Below are 27,422 nucleotides of genomic sequence, written 5' to 3'. Positions count from 1 at the left end.
ATAAAGAATATAAAGTTCATTTATTAATATGTTTGCTTTCTTACTTTTTTGGTTATCTTTATTGTTAGGGTTTTTTTAGTGTTGGAATATGTGTTTTTATGTGAGAACTGACAGGATTAAACTGTGTGAATTTTCCTAATATTCCCAGAATATCCATTTGATAATTAGTAGCTTGAGTTGGTGAAAGTAGACAAAGAGTGTATGTTGACCTATTAATCGACAATATCTACAATATTGATAAAAATTATTAATTGGAGTCATTTTTTTTTAAATAGAAAAATCCAGATATTCTCTTATTTAAGCACCTCAGATGTTGGGCTTCAGGTAATTGTGATATATTGTCCATTAACTGAGAAAACAATCTGCATTTAGCTACAACCTTAGGTGAAAGTGCCTACTGTTTGACTGGACAAACCTCAGGTATGGTTTGTCTTAATTTAGTTAAATGTCCATTGTGTGTTAATGTATCATTGCCAGAAACTAAGAACTGTTGTGTTTTTGTTACCCTACAATGAGCCATTTATATCCACTTATAGAGCGGTTGGTATTCCACAGAGTTCAGCGTGTTGTAGAGAGGCTAATAAGCATGTTTGCATTGCAAGTTTTAGTTCTGCAACTTCACCACTAGATGTGACTAAATCCACTTTGATTTTAAATTTGTCTAGGAATGTGGTGATCACAGATCTGCACACCTACAGCATAATATCACGGTGATTTTCCTGTGTGGACTCTTTTAAGGCCTGTCTTTTTTCAGCTATTTAGTTCACAAGGTGCAGTTTCCTGAATTACTTTGTATGTAGTCCCCACACAACGAACTGAGGTAAGATGGTAACGGTGTAAACAGAGAGGGGGAGGAATGAGAGGCTGGGCGGGGCCCAACAGCTCCTGGGACCCCCAAGACATACTGAAACCCAGGCTGAAAGCCAATGATAGAAAGTCTGTGTTATGCAGTTTCCTTAATTTATAATATTTTAAATGAGTAATAATCTACTTTTGTATGTTGTATAATCTTAAACCATAGACTGAATTAATAAAAGGTGCAGCCACTATCACGTCGACCACCGGTTTGTGGACTGCTGCTTTGAAGCCTCTAGTTCAACAATTTGGCTGCCGCCATCTGGGCATTTTGGAGCCAGAAGTGACCATATTTGAGTGAAAGTGTGTGGCATTTGGACACTTTAACATGGAGGTCTATGGGGATTGACCAAGCCCCCAGAAAGTGTACCGGGCGTTTATGCAAATTTTACATAGTGGCCAAAATTGGAATTACACCGTTACACCTTTTGATGACCTCTAAATTGGCTTCATTTTTCAGCCTGGGAGGTTAGTGCTTGGCTTTAACAAGTCTTAACCATACTGGTTTATAAGTTTAAAAAACAAAATAAAACAAAAACAATAAGTATTTCTACTAGGACTGTCAGCGTTAACATGTTAATTGCAATGCAGTTATGGTCTGTACATAACATGTTTTTGTCATGCTTGCTTCTCAGGAAGGAGGCTAAATAACGCTTCAAAGTTAGGCTAAATTTTGACAATAGATAAACGCAATGGCCATTTCATACTCTTGACCTCTGACCTCCAGATATAAGAATGAAAATGGGTTTTGTGAGTACCCATGAGCCTCACCTTTATAGACATGCCAATTTATACTAATCCCATGCAGGTTTTTTTTGGCAATTGTCGTTGATTCCTGATCAAGACAATCTGGAAAGAATTGCTTTACCTTATCACCTTGTCTTGAAGTGCAAAATAATGGAATTGAAAATGTGATTTAAAAAATGCGATCAATCGCGATCAACTATTGAAATCCTGTGATTAATCAGTTAATCAGTAAGTTTGACAGCCCTTATTTCTGCATTCATAATGTATCAAAGCTTCCATTTTGCTGTCTCGGTGTTTGCCAATAGCTTCAACAGTCACCTTAAATTAATCAAATAAAAACACACTGCAGTAGTTTGTGGAAGCTGCTCTTTATTTGTAAAAGAAAGAAAAGACTTCAGTCATTGTCTGCTACACGTTCTAATTACATAAAGAAAATATCTGCGGAGACAAACGCAGAGAATATCCTGAATCAAACTTAGGTAGAGTCAAATTTGATTGAATTGCTTTCATATTTCATACATCTTTCACTTTTGAGCTCAAAGAACAGTCAGGTTTTTTTTTCATTTTTTTTTTTTTTTTTTAATATATACACAAAGCACCGATCAACAGTGCTCCTCCACTCTGCCCTGGTCCTCTGGATCTTTTATACAATTAATTTACATCAAATCTGTGAACTCTTTTTCCCGTTAGCGCAGCGACAGCTAACGGACAAGCAGACACACTCCGTCCTCTAGACCCCCACCCCGCCCACCCGCTCCCACTGAGGAACTGTAGTGTGGAAAGATGTGTGCAACATGAAGACAACTCTTTCACATTCAGAGTAAAGGCAGCCTTGAATATGGTCAGTGAGTCAATGGCATGCCAAGCTTAAAGCAAATGGAGCCCACCACCCAGTGCGACGCTTCAAATTCGTGGATGACGTGTTTTTTCAACTAGACAGGAAACTGATCCATTGCAAAAACCCTAGGCACAGAATCGACTATATACTGGTAACTGACTCATACTCTAACCCCTGCACTTTAAGTACAATGGAGATTGTGAAATCTTTCATCTAGTAAAAAAGTTTCTTAACACAAAACTCGTAGAATATTTAGTGCTCTATCATTCCGCTTAATAGGTGTAATTTATATAATAGCTATTTTTAACTCTACCTCTCAATGATAGTCTGAGATCCTTGTTTAATGCTGAAGCACTCCCACAGGTGTTCAATGTACTGTAGATTTTACATTATTTTTCCCCGACCTTAAACCAGTAATCATAAATAAATACAAACAACACACAAGGAATGTCTACTGTAAACACGGTAAAAAAGACAAAAACTAAACAGGTGTAAACGCCATTAGCATCACTACTTAGTGACAGTTAAATAACTGCAGGGAGTGGATGACTGATGATCGAATCAAGAAAGGGAAGGACCGCTCTCCTTTTTTCCTTCCGCCCCCTCCCCCGCTCAACATCAAGCCTTTACATCCAACCACAGTATTTCCAAATACATAACATCAAAGTTTCTCAGCACCCATCTCTATCTTTACAGATTACACTGTAAAATGGATAAGGAATCCTCTGTGAGGGGGGTTTTAGACAGCAGCATCACTCAAAGTCTCGGACAAGTTACAGAATAATGGGTGTGAGCTATCGCCAAACGTCATTTGGACATGGTTACCATGGTTTTCTGACAGTTGTTGCACCATTGTGTTCTTGACACGTCTGTATTTGGGAGGTGTGTGAATGTTTCTCTGAAGACTTAGACCGCAACGAGGACAAAGCTTTGCTGCTAAGTGCTTCATCTTCTGAGAGACACTTTTCTTCAAATTACATGAACTGCATCTGAAAGAAAGGCAACAGACCGTGTCAGTGAAAGGCTGAAATGTCAGGAGAAATTATTATTAAGCTGACTGTTCACTAAACCCTTCCCCTGAAGACCAGTGTCCAACATCAACTATAACTAAGCACTGCAAGTCTGTCAAGCTTTGAATTTATGTTGGAAGTGTTGTTCATTGACAGCTTTTGTAAGATTTTTTTGTATTAAAAAACAAAAACACAAGGCCAAAAGAGTAAAGAATGGATTAAAAAGTGTATTATTTTCTTACGTAAATTGTATTAGTGTACTTATAGTTCGTAAGTTAACTAAATTACTGCAAACAGTAGCAAAGTAGAGTTACTTTCAGGGCGAAGGAAGACATTGTTAACTGACTACAGTATTTTGGGGGTTACAGCTGTTGTATGCCTCTGTGAGCCAGTCAAGTTGCACTTACTGTTTACATCCATATCTGTGAAGACGTGGATGCTTCACACACAGAAGATCTATACAATCAGAAAGGTTTTAGGGTGGGTCTTGAGGGATTCTTGAGTTATGACCAAAAAAATGTTGTTTGAGGTCACTGTGACCTTTGACCTTTGCCCAACATTTTCAACGTATGTGCCAAATTTGAGGAAACTCTCTCAAGGCCATCTTCAGATATTGCACATCCGAAAATAAGACGGATGTAAGGTCACAGTGACCTTCACCTTTGAACACCAAATTCTAATCAGCTCATCTCTGAGTCTCAGTGAATGTTTCTGTCAATTTGAATTAATTCCCTCATGGTGTTCCTGAGGTATCACTTTAACAAGAATGAGTTGAAATGTAAGGTCATGGTGACCCTGACCCTTTACCACCTAGATCTAATCACCTATGCATCGTTTGCCATGCAGTGTACAGGAAGAAGCAAGCAACAGTCATAGCCAAATCGGTCTCTCTATTGTCATCTGACCGACCGTCAGATGTTCAGCTGAATTTCTGACATGTTGAAAATTTTGGTAGGCAGTCATCAGGCACAGTGGATGCACAACCATGAGTTGATTCCTCAAAGTTAGTCCCTGTGCTGCTAACTTTTGTGTGTGTGAGAGAAAGAGGGAATCAAAACTTGGACAGACACCGTTTTTTGGACGTCTGTCTCTACATTACTGTAGCAAACAAACTACTACCTTCTCACATCCTCTGAGCCTTAAAGAAAATCTGACAGTGTTCAAAAGCCACAACAGTCTGCAGGGACTGACGGACTATTTTATTGTCTATTATAAACGTAAAGCGGGAGTAATCAGGGCGGGGCTTGACCATTGGATCATGCTGTGTGGGTACATAAATATTTTGGCTTTACAATGAAGACGATTTACGTAAACTGTTGGAATTTACCAAAATGTTTAATATGGGCCCAAATCTAACAGTATATGCCCAGCTTTAGTGATACATTTGTCAAGCTCATAGTTCTACCTTTAAGGCACAGTCTGGTCTCTTTTTTCCTCGTTGTACTTACAGGAATAACTAGCCAAACACTGCAAACGAGAAAAAAAGCTGTTTCTTTTTACACTGATCACTGGGGAGGACGCTGTCTTCTTGCCTGTTAGCTTTAGTCTTTTAGATTGATGTCACACAGCCATCATGTGCATATTTAAGGACCCTTTTTGCCTCGTTTTAAAATTAATCAAATCTGGTAGCGTCAGTTTTGATTTAAGTGGACAAAATCTACAGTCATCGGTTAAAAATGAGAAAATAAATTCTGACTACAAATGTGGACCGTTGTTTTTATTTCATTACTTTCTGCTGTCATTATCACTGTGAGCTTCATATGTGCTGTGTGACAGTAACTTAAGAGGACAGAGCTTAGCGAACAGTCAGTTAATTAAATTCAACCGTGGCTACAAGGTTCAGAGAAAACAGGTTTGCGCTACATGTGATGATAGTGGAAGAACAAAGGGTCAGAATGAGTCGGGCTGTGTTAAAGATGCAGCAAACCCATCAAAACAAGCAAGAAATTCAAGCAACACAGGCCAAGTTAAAACAATAAATGAGAAAAACACATGTAGCATCTAATCAGATGGAGGAGACATCAAGTGTGTGAAGATAAAAAAAAAAAAGAAACATAAAGGATGTTAGCACTGGGCGAGCAACACGTGCAAGTGTGCCCGCTAGCAAAGAGCATGCTGTACCTAAAGAGACGCTCTACAAGAAATCCTTGAGAGAGAGGTGTGCAAACGGGTCCTGTCCAGGGGCTCGGAGAGGACTCTGGCTTGAAGGACTAGAGGCTGCGGAGGGCTATTTCAGGAAGAAATACAGGAAGTAGGAGGACCAGAGGAGAATCAGAGTCAGTACAGAGACTGAAGGAGGGATGAGATTAGTCTGGAGAGGCTGTGATGTATGAAAGAAGGTTTAATAAAAGGAGTTGTTGGGGGGGAAAACAGGGAGTCAAGACAAGGGAGATGATTCACAGTTTTGTCCCATTCAGCTCAAGAGAGTGAAGGGTCCATTGTTAAAACTGTCATCATCTTCCGCAGTATCCACACGGACAACAAAGCCTACACAGTGACTAATTATGGCTCACGTCACGGCACAATGGATACACCTATTTACTCAACCTGGTAACTGTGCAAATAGATACTGACTTCATTGTGCATCAGCTGGGCGGCGTGGTCAGACTGCTGTGCACCCACCTGAGCGCTAGACACGGAGCCGAAGGGGTTGGGTGGCCTCATCACAGGCTGGGAGTACATCATGGTGGGTGGATTCATCATCCCCATCGAGCCCATTTGTGGAGGCTGCAGTGTGTAGCAAAGAGATGAGAAGAAGTCATTTCAGAGTCAGTCATTTGTTTTACAAATTCAAAGCTACTATGTGTACAATTTACATGTAAGAATATTTATAAGGGCCACTTAAATTCTCAGTTAATTTGATGATTATTTTTCAGATTAATTGATTTACAGATGGGTCTGTAAAATGTCCAAAAAATAGTGGGAAATTCTTAGAGTCCAGGTGATTAATTGAACATAAATTAAATTGCTTGTTTTGTCCCTAACCAGAACCTGAACCTAACTCAAAGTTAGATAAGATTAAGTCTTTATTGGTCTCCAGAGGAGATTTCAGGTGTTGCAGCAGCACAAAGACAGAAATAAGGACTCAAGGTGCCCTCTTAAAGTCAAAGGCTTGAGCCGCCGTCAGTTAGAGATCTCTTAGTCGGCTAAGACTTTTCATGTTGAGTAATACATTTTTACATTTTTTTTTCGTCAGTCAGTGTACTTCTGGGAACGTTTCGGTCCACAGGTGTAGTGGCAGAGTGAGTGCTCCTCACATTCACACTCCTCTCTGGTATTATAGAAGGCAGCTGTGGACACAAACCCAGGGTGAGTCTGAGTGAGATGGAGGTAGCTGCCCAGAAGAAGGGAGGGTTGAGATAATTATCTTCTGCCTTCCACTTAGTTCACGCGATGAATTTGATACCTATATAAGGGAAAATATGTTGCTGCACATTCCTGATCTGTTGTTAGCATAGTTAGCTCGGAGGGCTAATTTGGTTGTTTACTATATAGCATGGTTGTCCCCGTCACCCTGAACGTTCTGCCAAACCCTGTTCACACTCTCAGACTCTTCATGGAAAAAAAATAACAAATAGTCAAATATTCACACTGAACAGCCAAATCTGATTGAACTGATATAGTTTTGATTTGGGTAAAGACCTATTAAGTACAACAAAAAAGCAGCATCAGGGTCTATTGGACGGTATGAAAACTTATTACATATGTATCTGAAGGCCAGTGACATATAATCTGTGTACCTTTAACTGTTTTGCATTTAATTAAAAAGTCTGTTATTGTCACTTCTAAACCAAATAAATAATGAAGACAACCTCGTGCCTGCCAGCCAAATGAAATATTTATAAACTGAGTGTGCTTTAAATAAAAACTATTAAGAATTCCCCACCCTTCTTTCGTTTATAAAACTTCAGAGAATATTCATGACAGCAAAACAGTGTGCATTCATTTTACTCTCTAATTAATAAGGAGCCGTTAAAAAAATAGCATTTGCCAGACATAAACAGTTTCAGCAACATTCAGAAATGTAATATCTCATAATATTTTTTACTTCAAAACCACATAAGGACTCAACAGAAGCCACACAGACGTGTTCTTACATGCTACTACATCTATACTGTATTGTGTATTTGCCATTCTACTGACCATGCCGTATCCCATCATGCCTGTGGGTGTGGTGGCGGGGAAGGCCATGACTGACGATGGCTGGGGAGACACAAACAGGCCAATGAGATTTTATGACACAAATGACCTCAAAAGCAGCGCAGCATAATATCACAACATCCACAGTAAAATAAGACAGAAATACAGCAGGGGCAGAAATCAAGAGCACTACAGTTAAAAATCGGTGCGTCACCATGGAAACAGGGTTCCAGGTCGTGGTCGGCGCCACTTTGGGCTGCCAGTTGGTGCCGCCGGTCATCCTCTTCTCCCCCGGCTGGCTCCAGTGGATGTCACTGCAGATTAAGACAGTTGATGTTAGCACCAGCTTGTAACTGCCCTGAAAGCACAAAGCTGCTGCTGTTTCAAAGCGTGTGTGTGTTAGTGTGTGTGTTAAAGCCACAGAGTGCTGAACCATCACTTACTTTTTCATCGTTCCGTTCCCAATGCCGAGGTCTAAAAAAAAAAAAAAAAGATTTATGGGAAAGGTGTTAGATGTTTATCAGTAAATATTTTGTCATTTTTGTGCCTTAATGAAGATGAGCTTTAATGAGAGCAGCTGAGAGGCAAAGCGTCACACTCACTGCCGACAAGGTTAGCCAGCGAGGAGTCAAGGTCATCTGACACCAGCTTCTCTGGCAGCTGACCGGCCGCCTGGCTGGAGCCGGCGAGAGTCGGTTTCAGGATGCCCCCAGAAATATCTGACAAGACATACAGAGATAATAAACCTACGAGTACTCCCAGTGTTACATGTATTAAAATGTGTTGTTAATAGTATTGTGTATTGTCAGTTGTACAGTGATGATGCAAATAAGTGTGTGACTTTATTGTTTTATCCCTGAGAATTTTGATATGTTGTATTAAATACATATGTTAAAATACAGGCAATGAAGCTGACATTAAAAAACAAAAATAGTAAAATTTTTGAGCATTTTATGTTTTTACAGAGACCCGACAGTCAAGAGATGACAGTGAATTCATGGAGAGAGATGGTGAATGAGCCTCAACACAACTGTGATGAATACCAGCACTCAGTCTTCTGTTAAGGTAAGAGCCATTAACCTGAATACACTAATGCAATGCAGCAAAAAACAGCTGACTTAATAAGTTAATTGGATTCATATTCTTAACCCCCCCCCCCAAAAAAAAAGCAGTTTTACATAGTTTTTCAAAATTAACAAAATAAATCTCTTATTGGGGAAAGAAAATGCTTCTGGAAATGACTGATAATTTTGAGGACAGAAAAAGACAGATGGCTCAAATAGTATAAAAAATAGCATTACATTCCATTAATTAGGCTTTCATCCAAATTATATTATAATTATTATATAATGGGACACTAAAAAGTAAAAGTCTGCTAAATAAACAACCAAAACTGTTCAGAGAGCTAATAAATGATGGAAAAATGCTCTAAATCATGACATCAACATGTTTAGTATTTTTTCTTCAATGCAACAATGGTTTGAGATTGGTCACCCATACATAGTGACATTATGCAATTTTAGGCTACTTGCAGATGCTGACCCAGGTGTGAAAAAATTAGTGCACAGAGAACAACACTATGTTCTTGTACTGTCGACTTGCAAGACAGGGCCAAGTGTTGCAGGTGTTTCAGCTGTTTCTGACGTGAACACCAGATACAACTCTCAGAAACTAATGACATACTTATACCCTTTTTCCACCAACATGAATGCATATATGCAGGGGTTTTTAAATGCGGGACAACACGCTGCAAATAGGCTATAGACTCATCTTCCACTGCCAGTAGACTAGAGCTGTGAATGCCTTTCTGATGTTTTTTTCTTCCTGGTGTGTCATCATCATGGACATGTTGGAAAATAATTTATTAAACAGAACTAAGCACCATGGAGGCCAGTGAAAATGCTGCAGCGGTTACTTCTTTTTATATATATCTTTCTTATTCAGACTCTTTCTAAAACTTGGTGCTAACTAACTGTTGAACAATGTTCAATGAGTACTGCTTTGAAAGAGACGGATGGTATTTTGTGTTGGCACACATTGCATTGTACCAACAAAGGAGCTAAAATTTGTGCATACCTCCCGGTGTCATATTTCAATCATTGCTGATTGGAGCTGGAGCCATTAAATACCTGTGATTACTGCAGAGAAATTTGTTCCAGGAGTGAGTGTTCATTGTAACCTTTCCTGTTAAATACAAGCGCCAGATGTTGGTGATTGTAAGTGGGTTGTCCAGTGGAAAGGTGCTTTAGTGTTTCTATTATCCTGATTTCCCTTGTATTTCTTCATATGATGATAGCTAGCGGAGAAACTTTCCTAAACCTTTTATGTTTGACTTGTTTTCTTCAAAACTCCCCTTTTTCAGTTGAGTGACTTTTTGGTTTAGTTTTGTGCCCAACATTGACACGTCTTCTTTACTAAAACACAGAAACCCGTTTCACGGGTATTGCATGCTCATTTTATATGTAAATATAAAATCCTCACCATCAGAATTCAGGCTGTTGCTGCCTGTGGCTTTGGCTCCAAAAACTGACTCAAAGTCCACTTGGAGTCCCCCTGCAGACTGTGGTGGAGGGGCCTGCGGCGTGGAGTATCCTTCATGAGAGACGAAGAGAGAGCTGCAGTTACAGAGTTACAAGAAGTGAAATTACTCTGAATACTATCTAACTTGTGGTTTCTACACTGGCCTAAATCAATCCCTGGTTACTGGAACAGAGTGCTTAATACATTTGAAAACTATCATCGATCTACTGCTGGATGAGCTGCAGAGAGCCTTCAGTACCTCTGAATAGACCTGCTACAGTAGAGGGCTCAGTGGGGAAGGGAGCCTGGTGTGGAAGGTGCTGGGCAATGGACACTGGACCACAGAAGGAGTCTGACACGCCACAGGAAGCAGAGAGAGGAAGACAAAGAAGAGAGAGGAAGAAAAAGAGCAAAAGAAAAAGGCATTTCAAAGCCAGGCCAGAGAGACAGGTGGGAAATGACAGCAGTACAGACAGGAAGAAGACAGCTAACAATTTGTAGTTGTTAAATTCTGGAAGTTTCAAGTAAAGTTTGAGAGTTGCTGAAGGATTAAATGGTGCATAAAAGTATTTAAGCAACTAAGAGGGAGGGATTAAAGGAATAGTTTGACATTTGGGGAAATATGTTTATTTACTTTTTTGCTATGAGCTCGGTATGTCTGCACGCAAAACATGAAGCTAAATTAGCTTAGCTTAGCATAGACTGATTCTGTCCAAAGGTCACAAAATCCACTGTAGGTTACTGCTTCTTGCCAGTATGGTTTACAGTGAAGCCTTCTGGTCCTCCATCTACATAGACAGAGAACGGTACTCCAACCAGTTGATGCACGGACAGGGGGCACCATCACAAAACAAAAAAATATAAAGTATAATTTTCTCCATTTTGGTCTTCTGATTTTTGTAGACAAACCCTACTTCATTACTTGATTACTTTCGTCTTTTATTTGGAAATTTCACACAGACAAAAAAAACCCAACTGCCTCACATGAGACAACACTTGAGTTAAATACAATAAAACTTTAACTCTTTTAAAATAATAGATTAAAAGTTTATGAGAACAATCATTTAAAGTGTTACGGGATTCTGTAAATAAAACTTCCTCTCCATGTCTGCCCAAATAATGTTACCTTGAGAGGCAGTTTGATTCACAACACCAGATCACGCGAGAATCGCAGAGACTGGCCATTGTTCCAACGGCTCATTATACTGAAACTCTAATAGTCCAAAAATGTCCCACTGGACTGCAACCCTACTAAGCTTGTTATACCAAAAACAACGCCTATTGCTAAAAAAAAAAAAACCCACTCTCCCAAACAGGTCATTGAACCTTCCTGGGTGCCATTTTTTTTCCTACAATGGCGAAGGCATGACCTGCCTTACTCTGCCTCTGAGTGGCTAGCACTTATTGTCTGTTGGTTGGATTGGTTAGGTTTAGGCATGAGAAGTGAGGATAGTTAGTGTTAGAGTAAGAATATAAGGGTAGGCCAATCAGAGGCAGAGTATGGCAGGTGATGCTTTCACCATAGTAGGATGAAAAAAAACTGAGCCGACTGATTACAGCCTTGAATCTTTCTAACTACAGGAAAAATGCGTATTTTCGGAGCAATGGCTGTTTATTTTTCGGGATAATGGGCTGTAAGACAAATGGGCATTTGGTTCAATGGGAATTTATTTGGGGCTAATAGGATTTTGTAATGATAGGCTTTTGGGAAAAACAGCAAGGCACCAGAATCATGAGATCCAGATCAATCAAGCAAAAATCCAGCCCTGGTATTGCTCCTGCAGTAAAAAATGGTATTGCTGAATCTCTACCATTGCATACATTGCTATTGTCGCATGGTATACTGTCATATTGCCATATTATTTGCAGAGCGGGCATGTGCGGCAGACAAATGGACAGAAGTGAAGAGCATCATCAGTCTTCTCATCTGACTCTAAGAAAGAGAGCCAATAAGTGTATTTCCCAAAATGTCAAATATTCCTTTAATATAAGTTTATGTCCACATTTCTACCATAAATATCAAAATAGGAGCCCTGTGGGTATTGGATAGGATCCTATGTTTGCCAGGGCTCAGGAAACATAGGCTGAGATGGTGAGCCATCATAGTACCTGAGATGGAGTGTTCTATCCGCACTGTGCGTTTGTAATTGGTTGAAACGGATGAGTTTGTGTCAATAAAGGGATTGTAACGATCTGGAGAATCAAAAATAAGGTTGGTAAAAGAAGAACAGGCGTCAGCTTAAAAGCTCTACTTTGTATTACAATGCAACAGCAAACTGTTAGAAGAGGGGATGAGAGGTAACTGCAAAGCAAAATGGGTGTATGGCCTCTGTAGTGGGACATGGAGGGTCCTGGTTGATACATTATGTGGTGTTCTCGCTAAAAACAACAATCTAATTAGAGCTTGGCATGAACTGCAATGAGGATCATTGTACAGAGAGACAAAACAATTTAAAGATTTGCACAGACAGATAATCAGCATTCAGCACAGTAAACATGCAAGCTAGTCATGCTTCCAAGAGACTACAGAGAAATGAACAAGAGCGACAAGACTTCTGAGGAGAAACAAAACGAGTCGTTACCACCAAACATTTCATGACCAGATGTCCTAGAGGAAAAGCTAACACCGTCTGAAGACACGACAGGTAAGTGAGTGGCATCGACAACGAGTTTTGAGAGGAAAGGGTTAAGGTTTGGCATGGATTCATCTCCAGCTTCAGCAGAGGTGAAAGGATCTATGCAGGCAGAGGAGAGAGAAACAGAGAGAAGACAAAGAAGAAGAGAAGAGTGGAGAGGAAGAGGTGGGCATCAGAGTCAGGCAACAACAAGAGAAGGAGAGCATGCAGAACAGCTCCAGGAAGTCCAGAAACACAGATGTTGGTTGGAGGTGTAGAAGAGGCAGCTCATTACCTGCCCACGCTGTTGCCACTGGAAGCCCTGTTGAGCCTGATTGCAAGGAGGGCTGGAAAGTCGACTGCAGGTCAAAAAGGTCGCTCTCCATCTTCACTGCACTGCAGACGGAAAAGGAAAACAAATGTTTTATAGGCACCCCCCTTTTTTTAAATGGAACTATCTATTTTTGTGCATAAAATGAGCCCTTAGTGTGAAATAGAGAACGGTTTGTGGGTTTGACTAATTTATCAATGCTGATAGGACGTTTTGTCAGTGAAAGACAAAGTACACCACTCTCTTACTTGAGTCAAAGTGTAGATGCTCCTGGTCAAATATTAGTCCAAGTGTAAGCTGCTAAGTCAAATCATTACTTTAGTTAAAGTACTACGGTACTTGCTTTTAAAATAATTAAAGTATTCAAAGTACTTTTTTTTTCAACACACTGTTGTATATTGTCAGAATAGATTTACGGAACCTAATGTCTCTAAAACAACATGTTGCAAATGTTGCAAAGCCTGTAGAAATGCCCATGAAAACACAAACTGACAAAACGACAGCCATTATAATTGTCATTTAAAAAAAAAAAAATAATAATTTTCAGTTTGTTTGTCTCTCTGTTTCATCTAACTGCTAACCCAAAACAAGTCTTCTCATCCTCTGGCCAATGCCTTGTCTGTGAATATCATCAGTATAATTTCTTTTGATTCATCTTCTTAAAAAAAAATATAAATAAAATAAAATAATAAATGACCTTAACATCCCAGTTACACACCTGTCACTTTATAACTGCTCAAATCAACTCTGCTAGATAGAAAAGTACTTACATAACATAAACCCAATGTTTAAATCAAAAAGTGAACTTCTGTCGCAAGTGCAAACAATTTGTTGTGGATTTATTGACTTTTTCATTTCAGAAAAGAAATAGAAATCATCCACTGACTTCAAAGCAAATGCAACAAGTAACAAGAGCCTTCGTAGAAATGTAGTGGACTCAAACATGCAATATTTGTCTTTCAAATGTAGTGGAGTGAAAGTAAGAAGTTTCCAAAAAAAAAGAATAACCTCAATTTATGTACATATACTAAAAAACAAACTCTACTTAAGTACAGTTCTTAATTACACACAATTCGTTACTGTTCACCACTGCGTTTCACAGACTGTCAATATCGGCGAAACGTGGCTCTGATAGTGGCTTATGACTGTGCAGCTTCCAACAGTCATAGACAGTCTGTTAAAGGGCAGTAAATCACTGACTGGAGCTAAACAGAGGAGCGATGTATTAAATGTGATCAGTGGGTACAGCTCCAAAGAAAGTAGGTCCCTTCTGCTGTGCGACTGTGTCTAGTGTATTGATCTTCATTTTAAGTATTTACATGAATTTTTTAGTTGGACTGCAACAGCTGGTCCAGTGCTATAGAGTTATTAGCTCAGAGGCGAAAGTCCATGAGCGAATGCTTCATATTTCAAATTAAAAGCCCTCCAGTGTTTCATATATGGTCCAACCATATACTTTTTTTTATGTTTTATGAATCACAGAGTGTTTTGAGCATTTTGAAAACACCACATAACGCCACTCTAAAGTACCTTGTTACAATTTTTTTTCAGCCCTGTCAAATACCAATAAAAGTAATTGAAATTAAGGCTTTTGTTTGGAAAAAAATGCTAACAAAATTATATTGTGATCATTTTGACAGATATTGCAATATGAGTTGCAACTTTGGGCAGAATGGTAATTTTTGCATTTAATTTTTTCCTGAAAAATCTTAAAAATAAATGATGTGATTTTTGCTGGTGTCTGTACAAAAAAGCATGTTTGCTTAAATCTGAAATTAGATCTGCTGGTCTGAGCATCTGTGTACCAACAAGATGCTTCATTTTGAAAGGTATGTTGTGACACATTTTAAATTTTTTTTAAATATTTGCACCTCCTGCAATTTGGATATTGCACTTGTGATAGCCCATTAATCAGCTATCGGCTTTTTCCTGTTTCAAGCCATTGTTATTATATTGGCCTTTAAAAATCTGCTGTCAGTTGATCTCTAGTGTGAACATCATAGTTTAGAGGAAGAGCTGGACCAAACCAATACAGAATTCATAGGTGAATACACTTTAAAACTTTTAGTAAGACAGATTTTCTAACCTTAAAGCGGCGAAAACCAAAATTGGATGGATGCTAAGGGACTAAATATTTGCAGCATGTGTATTAAATACTTCAAAATGGCAGTGTATAACGACTAAAGTGGGCATGCATTGTAGATATGAGTCGTACCCATTAGAGCAGCTGGGTGTGGAGAAGAGGTCAATGGCTGGTGCTGTGCTGATGGTGCCCCCAGTGGTGGAAATTGGCGATGTGTCTGTGGTGGCAAAAGAGGGTCTCTTGGAAAGCTCTTTGAGCCTCTGTTCCTGAGTGAAAAAGGAATTTTCATTCAAACATACAGTTGGCATGATTACATTTAGGTGTAGAGCTGCTTTATTAAACAGAAAAGCAACCTTCAGAGCTTTGAGTCGAGCCTGTTCCTCTTCGAGAGCTGCCTGCTTCTCCCGCTCGTCCACTTTAGTGAAGGACATCCCCGTGCTGGCCAGTGATGAGACTGCATTTGACAGGGTGCTGGCCCTGTAGCAAAAACACAATTTCACTATTGATTAATTGATTTCTCATCTATTTTATTGGTTTTATTATTGCATTTCCATCATTTTTATCTCTTGTGTGCACTAGTCTCATGGCTTTACTGTTTACGTCTTTTTATCAGCGTGTCAGTCATCTGTAAATAATGTTGAATTTGCTATAGAAATTAGGTTTGACTGATTAGATATATGCTGCAGGATCTAATAAAACCTTATATGGTGAATGGACTGTACTTGTATAGCACTTTTCTAGTCTTACTGACCACTCAGCGCTTTCACACCACATCGTCACATTCACCCATTCACACACACATTCACACACACATTCACACACTGGTGGCTGAGGCTACCATACAAGGTGCCACCTGCTACTCAGTAATCATTCACACGCACTCACACTCTGATAACGCGGCATCAGGAGCAATTCGGGGTTCAGTATCTTGCCCAAGGATACGTCGACATATTGCCCAGAGGAGCCAGGGATCGAACCGCTGACCTTCTGATTAAGAGGACGACCCGCTCTTCCTCTGAGCCACAGCCGCTTTTATATCTTTGAGTTATATAAATGGAAAGGCTGTCTCTGAGTTTCAAGGAAAAGTTGAAAGGAATTCAGAAATAGTGATGGGAGGATTAATATACCTGCTGGCTGCAGTGGAGTCTTTCACCTTCTTGCCCTCTAAAGAGGCCAAGTGCTGCTCCAGAGCTTCGAGAAGGCTACTGGGAGCCTGCCGTGACAGAAAACACACAGTCAGCAACTTCCAGAGATGTAGAAAATGTAGTCTACATGGACATCAAGACCATAAAGGACAGTGGTGGGCAACCAAGATAGAGCAGACACCACTAGATGCCATAAAATGCACCAGACAGCCAATTTATGTCTTTAATTTGGAGGTTAAATTCAACTTTGGGCTATTAGTTACCCACCACTGATCGATGACGGCATTCCAGCCAGAATGCTACTTTAGATGAGAGTTAACATCTGTGTGGGATGACGTACTGCACCACGGCACTTTCAACAACCGGGGCGTTGTTGAATTGGCCGTGTCTAAGCACAACGGGGCAGCCACTTTACGATAGATGAAAGCTACACTGGTTCACACCTTGAGAACATGACCAAAGTGAACAGAATTTACCACAGCCAGTGTTTTTTCCTTCAACTGTGTTTTTCACCATGATGTAGGAGACAGAGTCAGAGCAGAGGCATGCAAGAAGACAACACTGAAGCAAGTCACGTACATAGAAGAAGAGTGAAATGATAGTACTTACACAAACTGTGAACTAAAGTGGAAAGATAAGGGGAAAATACAGAATATAAAGGTGGTGACAGTCAGAGGGGGAATGCATTTTAGCTGCAGTTCTCGGGGGTAAAATATCTGTAAAATTGGACCCCATAGCACAACACAACAGTGCAGCTTATTTTTGAATAGAAAACATCTAACTGTCACTGTGCGGATTTACTAGGTGGATTACAGTGATTACTTTAAAAACACCTTGTGTAAACAACACCTTTATTTACTGTAGAAAGAAGGAGAGGAAGTAAGGCAGGGTGAGAAGAAAAGGGGGAGAAGCAGAAGAAGAAAAAGTAGAAAAAGACCACCTCCTCTGGCAAACATGCTCTCCAGAAGGCAACCATGCAAAGTGTGTTATTTTAAATTCGTGTTGGATGTGCTACACTCTAGTTTGACAAAGACAACGCTGATGATAAAAGAGCAGTTAGAGCTGAAAATAAGAGAAAGAGAACTGGGAAAGACTACCTATTAAGAGTGGAAAACCTGTTTTCAGATTGCTCTGAAGGGTCGCCGCTTACCTGTGAAAGATCTGGGATGTCTCCTCGATCAATACCCACCTGCTGTTAGACGAGAAAGAAAACCGGGTTACCACCCAGACCACCAGTCCCTGCAGTTTCATTCACTCATGAAAACAGGCAGACAATTAAGTGTAATTTACCTCTGCTACTTTGAGGAATTCTGATATCCGGGTCATTCGGGTGAGAAACTTCTTGTAAATGTCCAAACCTTCTTTACACTGAGTTTTCTTCATGTCAAAGTATTTCTCTGTTTGGTTAAAAAGAAATTGAAATCACCAACATAAAAATATTGGGACAAAATTAGACACAGCGGAGGACTGAAGGTGGAGGTGGTCTTACCAAGCAGGTTGATAATGCCTTCATTATAGGCAGCAAAAAGCCTGATGGAGTCTTTGAAGAGGAGCATGAAGGCTGCATTGATGACTCCATTAGTCAGCTCGTTGGCATTGACCTGAGGGAAAGCAATCATTTATCTTACAGACAGCAATTTGTTGATGGAGAAAAACAAAGCCTGTAAATGCATCAGACTTTGTTTGCAGCAGCCTCGGCGCGATCTGCACGCTCCACATGAGCAGCTTTTTTTTTTTTACTATGCGAGCTGCAGAGCTGCGGGAGGCTTCACCTTAGACTCACATTGAAATCGAGCAGGGCATCCATCTGGTTCTGTATAATGGGGATAGTCTTCAGTAGCTTCTCTGTATTCATGGTTCTCATTACGCCGTCCACTCTGTGTGGACACATGGAGAGTCGGAGTGGGAGAGGGCGCAGAGGAGAGAGGGAAGATAGAGAGAAGACATGGAGATAGATGAGCAAGCAGTGCAGCTTCTAAGACAAACTAACACCTCACAGCCCGAGGGTTCAAATGTTTTGTTTTGTCTGAACAACAGCCTCAACTCCCCAAAATATTCAGTTTACCATTATATTTTACAAAGATTGCACCAAATCCTGGCATGTGATAAGCTGGAAGCAGAAAATGTAAAAAAAAAAAAAAAAAAAAAAAAAGGACACAAAAAAAAAAAAAGCACTGGGCAATTGATCTATATTCTATCTATACTGTTAAATGAGACTGAATAATGTTTGAGTCTTTAGATATCATAATATTATAAGTTTAATCTTTTTCTGAATTTAAAGGCATTTACAGTCAGGTAATTTTCTGATCATACCAGACTGTTCTCGCTGATCTATTATTTGCATTTTTTAGTCATTACACCCACGTAAGTGATGATTATTAAAAATTTGATTGTGTAAATATTTTATGAAAGCACCAATTACCAACCCTACAATTTCACCAATATACAGATATTGAGGTGGCCAAAGACCTCAACATCTGTATATTGGTGAAATTGTAGGGTTTAGCCCAGCTTTAATTTAAGTCTTAAAAAGCACTGAAATTGTATCCTGACACTGGAAATTTTTGGTTAGAGATTTTTTTTCCCACAAATATGTAGACATGGCAAGGGCTGAAAAAAGGATTTTATTGATCAATTAGTCCTTTAAACAAGACTTTTCATTTCGTTATTGTTAGTCATTTTTCAAGATGTAATGAAAATATTTGCTATTTTATGCTTTTAAAAATACAAGGATTTGGGTTTTCCTTCATTGTACACTGAATAATACCTCAGCTTAGGTTCTGGGACTTTGTGATTGGTATAATATCCAAAGTTCTGGCGTTTTTCAGACTAAACAGTTAGTTGAATAATAAAAAATACTTTGGATGTTAATCATTAATGAACAGTTACATGCTGACCTAAACATAAGCCATTCCTTTTTTTATAATGTAGCATATTAAAAATATTAAGTCCTTACCCGCGTTTAACTTTTGTGAAGTCAAAGGCAACCTGTCTGTACGAAACAGCTTTCTCGTTCAGGTATCGACTATACCTCCTGATAAACGTGGACATGTCATAACCTGGAACAGAAAACAGCAGTTGGAAAATCAACTTTTGCAATCAAAAATTATTTCTTCTTTCAGATGGTAGATGCATTCAGAAAGACTTAAAACATATAAATCAGCAAAAGCCACAATCAAATTGTTACCTTGTAACCCACTTTTGTCCAAAAAATTACTGAGGTTGAATAGTGTATTCCTTGAAGCCAAATACTGGACAAAACGCTGTAGGAGGGGAAAATGGTTAAACACAGCAAGGACACACCATCAAATAGTAATACCTCAATGCTGAAATAATCTGCTCGTGTCTGCAGAAGTGTCTCACCTCGTTGCCGTAGACCATGAGGTGGTGTGTAGTGATAAGCGACTTAAACACAACCACCCAGCTGGTGTTGGTGGTCCTCTCAAACAGCGAGTCAGCCAGTTGGGGAATGTTCACGTTCATCTCGTTGGTGCAGTGGATCAAATCTGAAAGAAAAAAGTTCATGAGATGAGGAGATTGAGCTGATTATAATGAGGCAGCGTATTTGTAATAACCAAACAAACAAAAAAAATGTAGTTGTCCAAGGCTGCAAAACAAGTCCATAAAAATTAAATAACACCTCTTCCCCATCAGATTTATCTGATGAACAGTATTTTTTTATGCCTCTCAGCAATTCAACTTTGTTCAGGAAGCAGTTTTTATCTGTTACAATACATTTACTCATAGGTAACATTACCCCACATATTGTGAGTTAATCATCATCAGGCTTCATGTTGGTGAGCAGACAAACACCTGCTGCCTACGAAGAAAAGTAAAAAGCGACCACAGATGTACAAAATAAGTTTTGGAAATTGGAGCCAAAAACAGTCTCTGATGTGACTCATGTCTATGTCCTCCACAACAGGCCTCATATGTGCAGTTTGTTTAACTTTTTAACCTGTAAGCAGCATCAACAAAATCCCAAAAGTTGCAACACAGTCTGCTTCTCATGACTGTATTTAATTTTTTTTTACAGATGTTTAGATAAGACACATGAGATAAACTACAGACTGCGAAAATAATGGACGTCGCCACCGTAATGTCAACTGATGGTTTGTGGACTGCGATTCTGAAACATCATGTTTGGCATTTTGGCTGTCTTCGTCTTCACTTTCTGGAGCAGGAAGTGACCTTAATTGAATGAGAAGGTGGAGCTGTGGAGAAGCCAGGGGCGGATCTGACTCATAGACTGTGGTGCCGCCTCGTAGACAGCCTGTCACTCAAAGTGACCACGCCCTTAATTGTGCTTAACCGTAAGCCTTAATAGAAATTAAACCGTGAGTTAGTGAAAGATTCACCCCCTGTATAGTGTTACAAAGGTTGAAATTAGCTGTATTGAACAAAACATTTTTTTTTAAAACATATTTATTTCTGCTGTAAAGTTGGGCGTTTTAACGTGGCGGTCTATGGGGATTTTTGGAGCCAGCATCAAGTGGTCCTTCAAGAAAATGCAGTTTTTGGCACTTCCGCATTTGCATCGTTTTTCAGCCCTGGAGGTTGATACTTTGACAAAAATGTAAACACTGGATGTAGAAATGGATTCAACGGCCTCAAAAATGGAACTACAAGTGATAGAAACATCACCTATCCCCTAAAAAGCTGTAAACCGACACGACACAATCGCAGTGAATAACTAAATGTAGACTGAGTCAGATAGTCGATTAATTGATTAGTCAATCAACAGACACTGATTCTGCAACTATTTTGATAATCAGTTAAGAATTTAAGTACTTCCTCAAGTACAAGTGCCAAATTTTTGCCTTTCTCTATTTTAAACAATTGTAAACTATTATATATTTTCATTCATTTAACAATTTTATCTCCTAACATTTAAGCCCTAAATGTGCCAAGTATGTATTGAAAATAACATGCTTTAACAATTAGCTGTCAACTATTAAGTTTCATGCCAACTTATTTCATAATCAACTTATCAGTTTGAGTAATTTTTTAAGAAGAAAAAAAATCTCCTATTTCAGCTTCTTAAATGCAAATATTCTATAACACTATGAGTAAAAAGCTGCAACAGTATGCCAAGCAAAGACGACTTCTACATAAAATTAGCATAAAATAAAGAGTAAATCATCAATACAATCAGGGATTTGTGCAGCAGTAGAGGTGGAAACTGATATCATTCATTTTAATTGTTCATGGCAACAAAACGTCCATCTAACGGGCTGACACAAAGTGCAGGACGTTAAGATGTTAACCACACGTGGTGTGTCCCACTTCCTCTGCTAACATGTTCATCCTACACTCATCATGTGCTGGTTGAATGATGTTAGTCAAAGTGCTAATAACCCTGCCATTCACAGCAGTGATCAGACTGACGGGGTAATTGGGCCTCCCTTTCTGTCCTATATTTGACTTTTCAAAAGGCGGGGGACTTTAAGTAGGACAGGATAACCTTCCAGAGAAGCAGCAGCAGTTAGCATGGGTGGCTGAACTGCCCAGAGAGGAAGATGATGAAGAAGAGACGAGTAGGAGGGAGGAAGAGGAGGAATGCGGGGGAGGAGGATGCTCCGACAGCTCTGTCATGTTACAATCAGCCCTCTAAATATTCACAGTGGCTGACATTAATGATTTCTAATTTAATTCATTCACAGGGCACAAATGTATTCGTGTATTCGACATGATGGTGCATGATGCTGCTTGAACAGTGTGTTAATCACCATTTAGGCTGGGATTGATGTTGGGAATCAATATAAATCACAATTCATTGATTCAGGAAATTATTTGAATATGCAATATGTCATTGCAGTCGGTTTTTCCCGGTTAGGATTCCTTCAGTTTCATCGTTTAGGACGATTTTACCAGGAGCTGAATTATCTTCAGAGGCTTCTTCCTCTCCAAAGTAAACAGACCGGATTTTAAACTGGTAGAAACACTGAAAAAGGCAGTTTCGTGGTAAAAATCAGCATTTCTCCAATGCTGTTCAACCTGGCAGGGACTGGAGCCAAGCTGCTGCTAATGTTTACTCAGCTTGTCTCTCTGATAACTTAAGATCCAGATGTCCAGTGACTTAAAAATCATTCACCCTATAATCATTCTTTATAGTTGAAAATGACTAAGAACTAAAAAAAGGTATTGGAGAATATGTGGTCTAAAAAGTCAATTTATGACAGCTTATTTGGAGACAACCACAACCCTGACACATGCACAATATGATGCCACTGACAGGCAACAACGAGAAAATGACGCAGACTGTGTTCTTTGGTAAAATTACAGATTTCTCTGGGTTTGAACTTTGTTGATGTTTAGGATAATGTGAGTACACAACTCAACTAAAAATATCATAGGTCGAACGTCCACTAATCGTGAGATTGGTGGTTTGATCCTGGCTCCTCCGGTCTGCATGTCGCAGTATCCTTGGGCAATATTCTGAACCCCAAATTGTTCCATGATTGTGTTGTTTTTGAGTGTGTGAGAATGGTTACTGAGTAAAAGGTGGCACCCTGTACAGTAGCCTCGGCCAGCAGTGAGTGACTGTGACATGCAGTGTAGATATGCTTTGAGTGGTCGAAGGACTAGAAAGGTGTTATTCCAAGTGAATATTCATTTACATATTTTATCTTTAAAATATCATAGAATGGCATGAACAGGTTTTCACTTTTGCATTGCATCATACAAAAATTCCTTACATGTGTGAATCAAAAAATGTCAAAATTCACTTCTTTTGTTTTTGATTTGCTTTAAATTACACAGTTAAAGGTTATTCTCTGGATTATCATATTGTTGTATGATCATAGAGAAACAATAAAGCTCTAAACGCAAATTTAATGTAATGATGTGTACATAATAGTATCATTATAGTGGGGTTGGGCAATTCATGAAATTTTACTACCGATTACAATGTTAGCCTCCAATGATTGTAAATTTCTTTTACAGCAGTGCACTTTCACCCCTCCATAAAAGCCCAGACTAACTCTCAGCCAGGCAGCAGCATGTTTAGTTCACCTCGAGCCACGTAACAGACACAGAGCCTTTGGTCAGTGAGTCATCGTGTCAAACAACCGTGATCTCAATATTGTCCAAAGACAATCGTGATTCTGATTTTTGCCATAACTGAGCAGCTCTGTTCCACATATCAACAGGTGGCGCTAAGACACCAAAATACACAGCAATGCACCAACAAAGACAGAAGAAGCTGAGATAGTAAATCTATGTATATGTAAACAAAATTGTCTGTGCAAAGGGTTTTTTAAGAATTACATGTAATTAACATTTTTTTAAATACACGATACATAATACTGAATTTAAACACAACTTTACTTCATTTACAAGAAAAATGGGCACGTTTCATCCTTAATCCAGTAGTTTCATATTTTAATCAAAATGTTGCCTATTATAGTGCAAATTTTAGCCCAAATTCTTGTAGTAATTCAGCTTTTATTTAGACTTTAAATAGTTGAATACTTTGGCTTCGGCTAACATAGTAAAGGGGGGTTTGTAGAAAATAAATATTAGCTATTAATAATAAATAGATAATATAGATTTCTCAAAGTAAATTAATGAACAAATGTGTTATAACTGGTACTTAAACTAAGATATCTAATTGGCACTCGGAAAGCAAAAAAAAGCTAGTCACCAAAAAAGCTAAACGGTGATAACTTGTTGCTTGACTTTGTCTTATGTGACAATGAACGAGTTATCTTAACTTATTGGATTGTTGGTTGGACAGAATCAAGCAAAAGACCAAAATAAAGTATTTGTCTTATTATCAATCAAAAATCATCAAAAATGAAAATAACCATTGTTTGCAGCCCTGAATTCTACTTTAAGTTTTATATATGATACCACTGAATTACTGCCCAGCCCTTATCATGCATTAGGCTAAGACTCTCACTTCAAAATATTAAGGATGCAGCAAGTAGTATAGCCTGAGCAATACAGGATTTTAAAGCAGATCCCAATACTGATATTTGAAAGTTAAAAAAACGGAATTATCTAACGGTCTATAGTTATTTTCCTTATTTAAGTCAAGATTTTGCTAATTTCAGTAAAAGTTCTTGAACGACTGCTTGTGTTTAGAGAGCATGTAACATATTTAGAGAACATGTTACATATGAGAGGCTTGGCTTTGCAAAACAACGTCTTTATAATTCTCACAGTAAGGAAAACAAGAGAGGACAGAAGCTCAAGTTTTGTATCAGCTCATGAAATATGAAAACATTTCAAGCATATCCAGCCACAATTGTACATTCCTGTATTTCCAGTACTTGCTTTAAACTCTGGTCATGCCCCAGCATTGACAACTCTATACTAAAGGCATAAAATGGCCATAAAAAGTACTTGCAATACATTTATACGACTTGTGCAATAACAGTTGCTTCTATTCTGTTAGAAGGGAAAATAGTAGTTATGTTTCAACACAACAGAACAGGACAGCGTGGTATCACAGACAGGCTCTCTGTTCTGTAGTGTATAGACACGTCAGTCACGTTGGATAGCTGGCAGGGCTGAGATGAGCCAAAAGAGTGTCACTCTGCCAGCTTACACTCATCTCACCTCAGGGGAGTCGCCTGAGCAGCACAACAGGTATAGAACCTGCAAATCTTAACATTCAACTACAAGTAACTATTAATACCATGTTATTAACAAATAAGATTCTTGCTCTGTTTCACTTCACATACTTTAATAATGATCCTGAAGTCGCGGATAAAGTTCCTGTGCTTTAACTAAACTCTTATGATGATGCAGGACCCTAATAACACCCACTTTTATTCCTGCCATCATGCATTTGCAAGTGCAGATCGATATGCAGAAAATCTACCAATGCATCTCTAAGTACAGACAGACAGTGACTCCTCTGATTGAGAGTGCATCACGCTAATGATCACACAGGATTTAAGCTCTTATGCTTACTGCCAGGGTACATGCTGAGTGTGTGTCTGGTGTCCTGAGTAAGGAAGGAAAGAAACTCACAAACCTCAACCCCAAGCTGTGTTTTTTGGGTTGTTTTTTTTTTAAATGAGAAACAGTATGTTATCACAATACTAAATCACTGAAACAGACACTTGTCGTGCTGCAGGTGCACCAAGATGGGAGATGAAATTGGATTCCTGTAAATGTTAAATTCAGGGCCTGTGATTGGCAGAGGGGCCTCTTGATAACACTGACTTTAGAGGTGTATCTGTTAGACAACGGTCAAACGCAGCTTTATGCCGATTTATTGCTATGTGGGCTAAACATTCAAGCTGTAAACCAATGAATAAATATGAGAATGACAAGAGAAACAAAACCAGACAGTTAGACAAGCTAGTTTGACAGCTATATGTGCCAAAAAATGTTGAAAAGAAAATAATTTCTTAGCCACAATAAAGGCTTGAAGTGTCAACGCTTCTTTGTTATGTGTAGCAGCATGTCAACAAGGCCTGAGCGCGATGTTATAACAATATAATCTCCCTGTCATGAACAGGCAATAGCATTTAGCCTCTCCTGAAGGCTTTGAGGCCTTGTAGCTCCTCCACCGCCATAACTCAGCCGGTTAACGGGTGTTTTCGCTCGTCAGGAACCTGCGGGTGATTTAACACTTGTGTGCTGTTAAAGAAGGAAATAGAGCGATACTCACAGTCCAAATGTTTCTTTTTGGGGCCCATTACTTCGTGAGTGGTGGCCTTGCATACTGTTTTCGACACGGCGGATCCCGTTACACTGTGCTGGGCTGCAGTTATCCTGTCCGTAATACTCTGCCCCGACATCTTCGCTCACTCAGTGCAACACAAAAGACTTTAAAAATGGTTTATCCTCGGGCGTAAGCTAGTAAAGAAAAAGAAAATAAAACCTCCACCTCCTCCGCAACCTTGCCGGGACCCCCTTTTATCCCACCTTGGTGGAAAGAAAATCAAAACTAGGCTACGGCAGACCAGGGGAGGGCGGAATAAAGAGAAGCGAAATCTTACAATAATATTGTTTTAAAAAAAATGTTCAATTCTTTTCTTTTGTGTTGCGCGCGGCTCCGTCAGTCAGATTTTAGGGACGCCGTGATTTCAGGGTCCACGCGCTGACTCATCCGACCCGGGTCTCTGTCTCGCTCTCATCCCGATGTGGCACACCGGATCCCTGCGTCTCTCCCCCTGCCTGCCTGCCTCCGCCGCTCCGCCAGTCGTCGCCGCCGCTCCCTCCTCCTCCTCCTCCTGCCGCTGCCGCCGCTGCTCCGCTTTAAAGCGCTATGAAGGAAAAACGACCACCGAGGAGGGGAAATGGCGGGCCTGCTCTTCTCTGCTCAGGTCTCCGGATGAGAGAAATAAAGCGACTGCAAGCACAAACACACACCGCCGCTGCAGACCCGGAATCAGATGTTACAGCGCCGAGCTGCCGTTAGGTCTGCTGTGGTGCAGGTGTACACCGACTGACCGCAGGCCAGCTGGGGAGGAAACGCACAAATGCTCAGTCACAGGAGAGCCACAGAGGCCTGGATGAGAGGATGAAGCCTGTATTGATTGAGGAGTGGACACAGTGAAGTCAGAGCAGGCTGCAACAGGCCCGACAGAGTGTATTTGTAGCTGCATTTATTTTATCTTATAGAAAGCGTCTCAAATCACACGTGTAGTAATAGTGTTGTAGCCTAATAATGCTACAATAAAGAGAAGATATCCGTCTTTGTCATTACAAAATGTAAACCAACCAAAGAAAGTATTCCCAAATTATTATATATTTAACGCACACACAGCAGACTGACTTTAAAATTTAGACCAGAGAACATGTATAGCATAGTCTAGAGGTTAGTAGACTACAGTGTCCTTGAGGGGCAAGACACAACATTTCCCAAAACACTACATTTCACAAAACAAAACATTTCCGGAAGGAAAACAACATTTCATGAAACAAAGCATATCCTAAAACAGTGCATTTCCAACATAAAAAAAACAAAGGCAAAACAAAACAAGAAACCCCAACAAATTAGAAACATTACAAACATTTCACAAAACAACGTTTCTCAAAACGGTGCATGTTGCAAAACACTACATTACTAGTTTTTGGGGAAATGTTTACATTTTTTTAATGTAGTGTTTTGGGAAAGGTGTTTTATGAAATAATGTAGTGTTTTGGAAATGTTTTTTTTTATCTGTAATGTTTTG

The 27,422-nt window shown here is 39.4% G+C and overlaps 1 protein-coding gene across 8 annotated transcripts; it reads right to left on the bottom strand.

Moving 5' to 3' along the window:
- Positions 1-1,954: 1,954 nt before the first annotated feature.
- Positions 1,955-26,676, bottom strand: picalmb (phosphatidylinositol binding clathrin assembly protein b). Of its 8 annotated transcripts, none has more exons than XM_042486247.1 (24): positions 25,913-26,676; positions 19,648-19,790; positions 19,472-19,547; positions 19,241-19,343; positions 18,068-18,161; positions 17,774-17,885; positions 17,575-17,681; positions 17,435-17,476; positions 16,894-16,905; positions 16,267-16,352; positions 15,493-15,616; positions 15,272-15,399; positions 13,021-13,121; positions 12,693-12,845; positions 12,220-12,303; positions 10,370-10,462; positions 10,072-10,182; positions 8,193-8,309; positions 8,034-8,064; positions 7,805-7,904; positions 7,594-7,653; positions 6,073-6,177; positions 5,572-5,677; positions 1,955-3,429 (listed from the first exon to the last, which is right to left on the bottom strand). In XM_042486247.1, the coding sequence occupies exons 1-23, from the start codon at positions 26,040-26,042 to the stop codon at positions 5,585-5,587; spliced, it is 2,205 nt and encodes a 734-aa protein (XP_042342181.1). In that variant the 5' UTR covers positions 26,043-26,676; the 3' UTR covers positions 1,955-3,429; positions 5,572-5,584. The 8 variants fall into 8 exon arrangements, with proteins under 8 accessions (XP_042342181.1, XP_042342180.1, XP_042342183.1 ...); XM_042486246.1 differs by having other exon boundaries at positions 15,272-15,405; positions 25,913-26,674; XM_042486249.1 differs by lacking the exon at positions 16,894-16,905 and having other exon boundaries at positions 25,913-26,675.
- Between the last annotated feature and the right edge of the window lie 746 nt (positions 26,677-27,422).

The sequence above is a fragment of the Plectropomus leopardus genome, chromosome 5 (genome assembly GCF_008729295.1).
Source record: "Plectropomus leopardus isolate mb chromosome 5, YSFRI_Pleo_2.0, whole genome shotgun sequence".
NCBI classification, from domain to species: Eukaryota; Metazoa; Chordata; class Actinopteri; order Perciformes; family Serranidae; genus Plectropomus; species Plectropomus leopardus.
The sequence above is the reverse complement of the archived record's forward strand: the minus strand, read 5'-3'. Positions and strand labels throughout refer to the sequence as shown.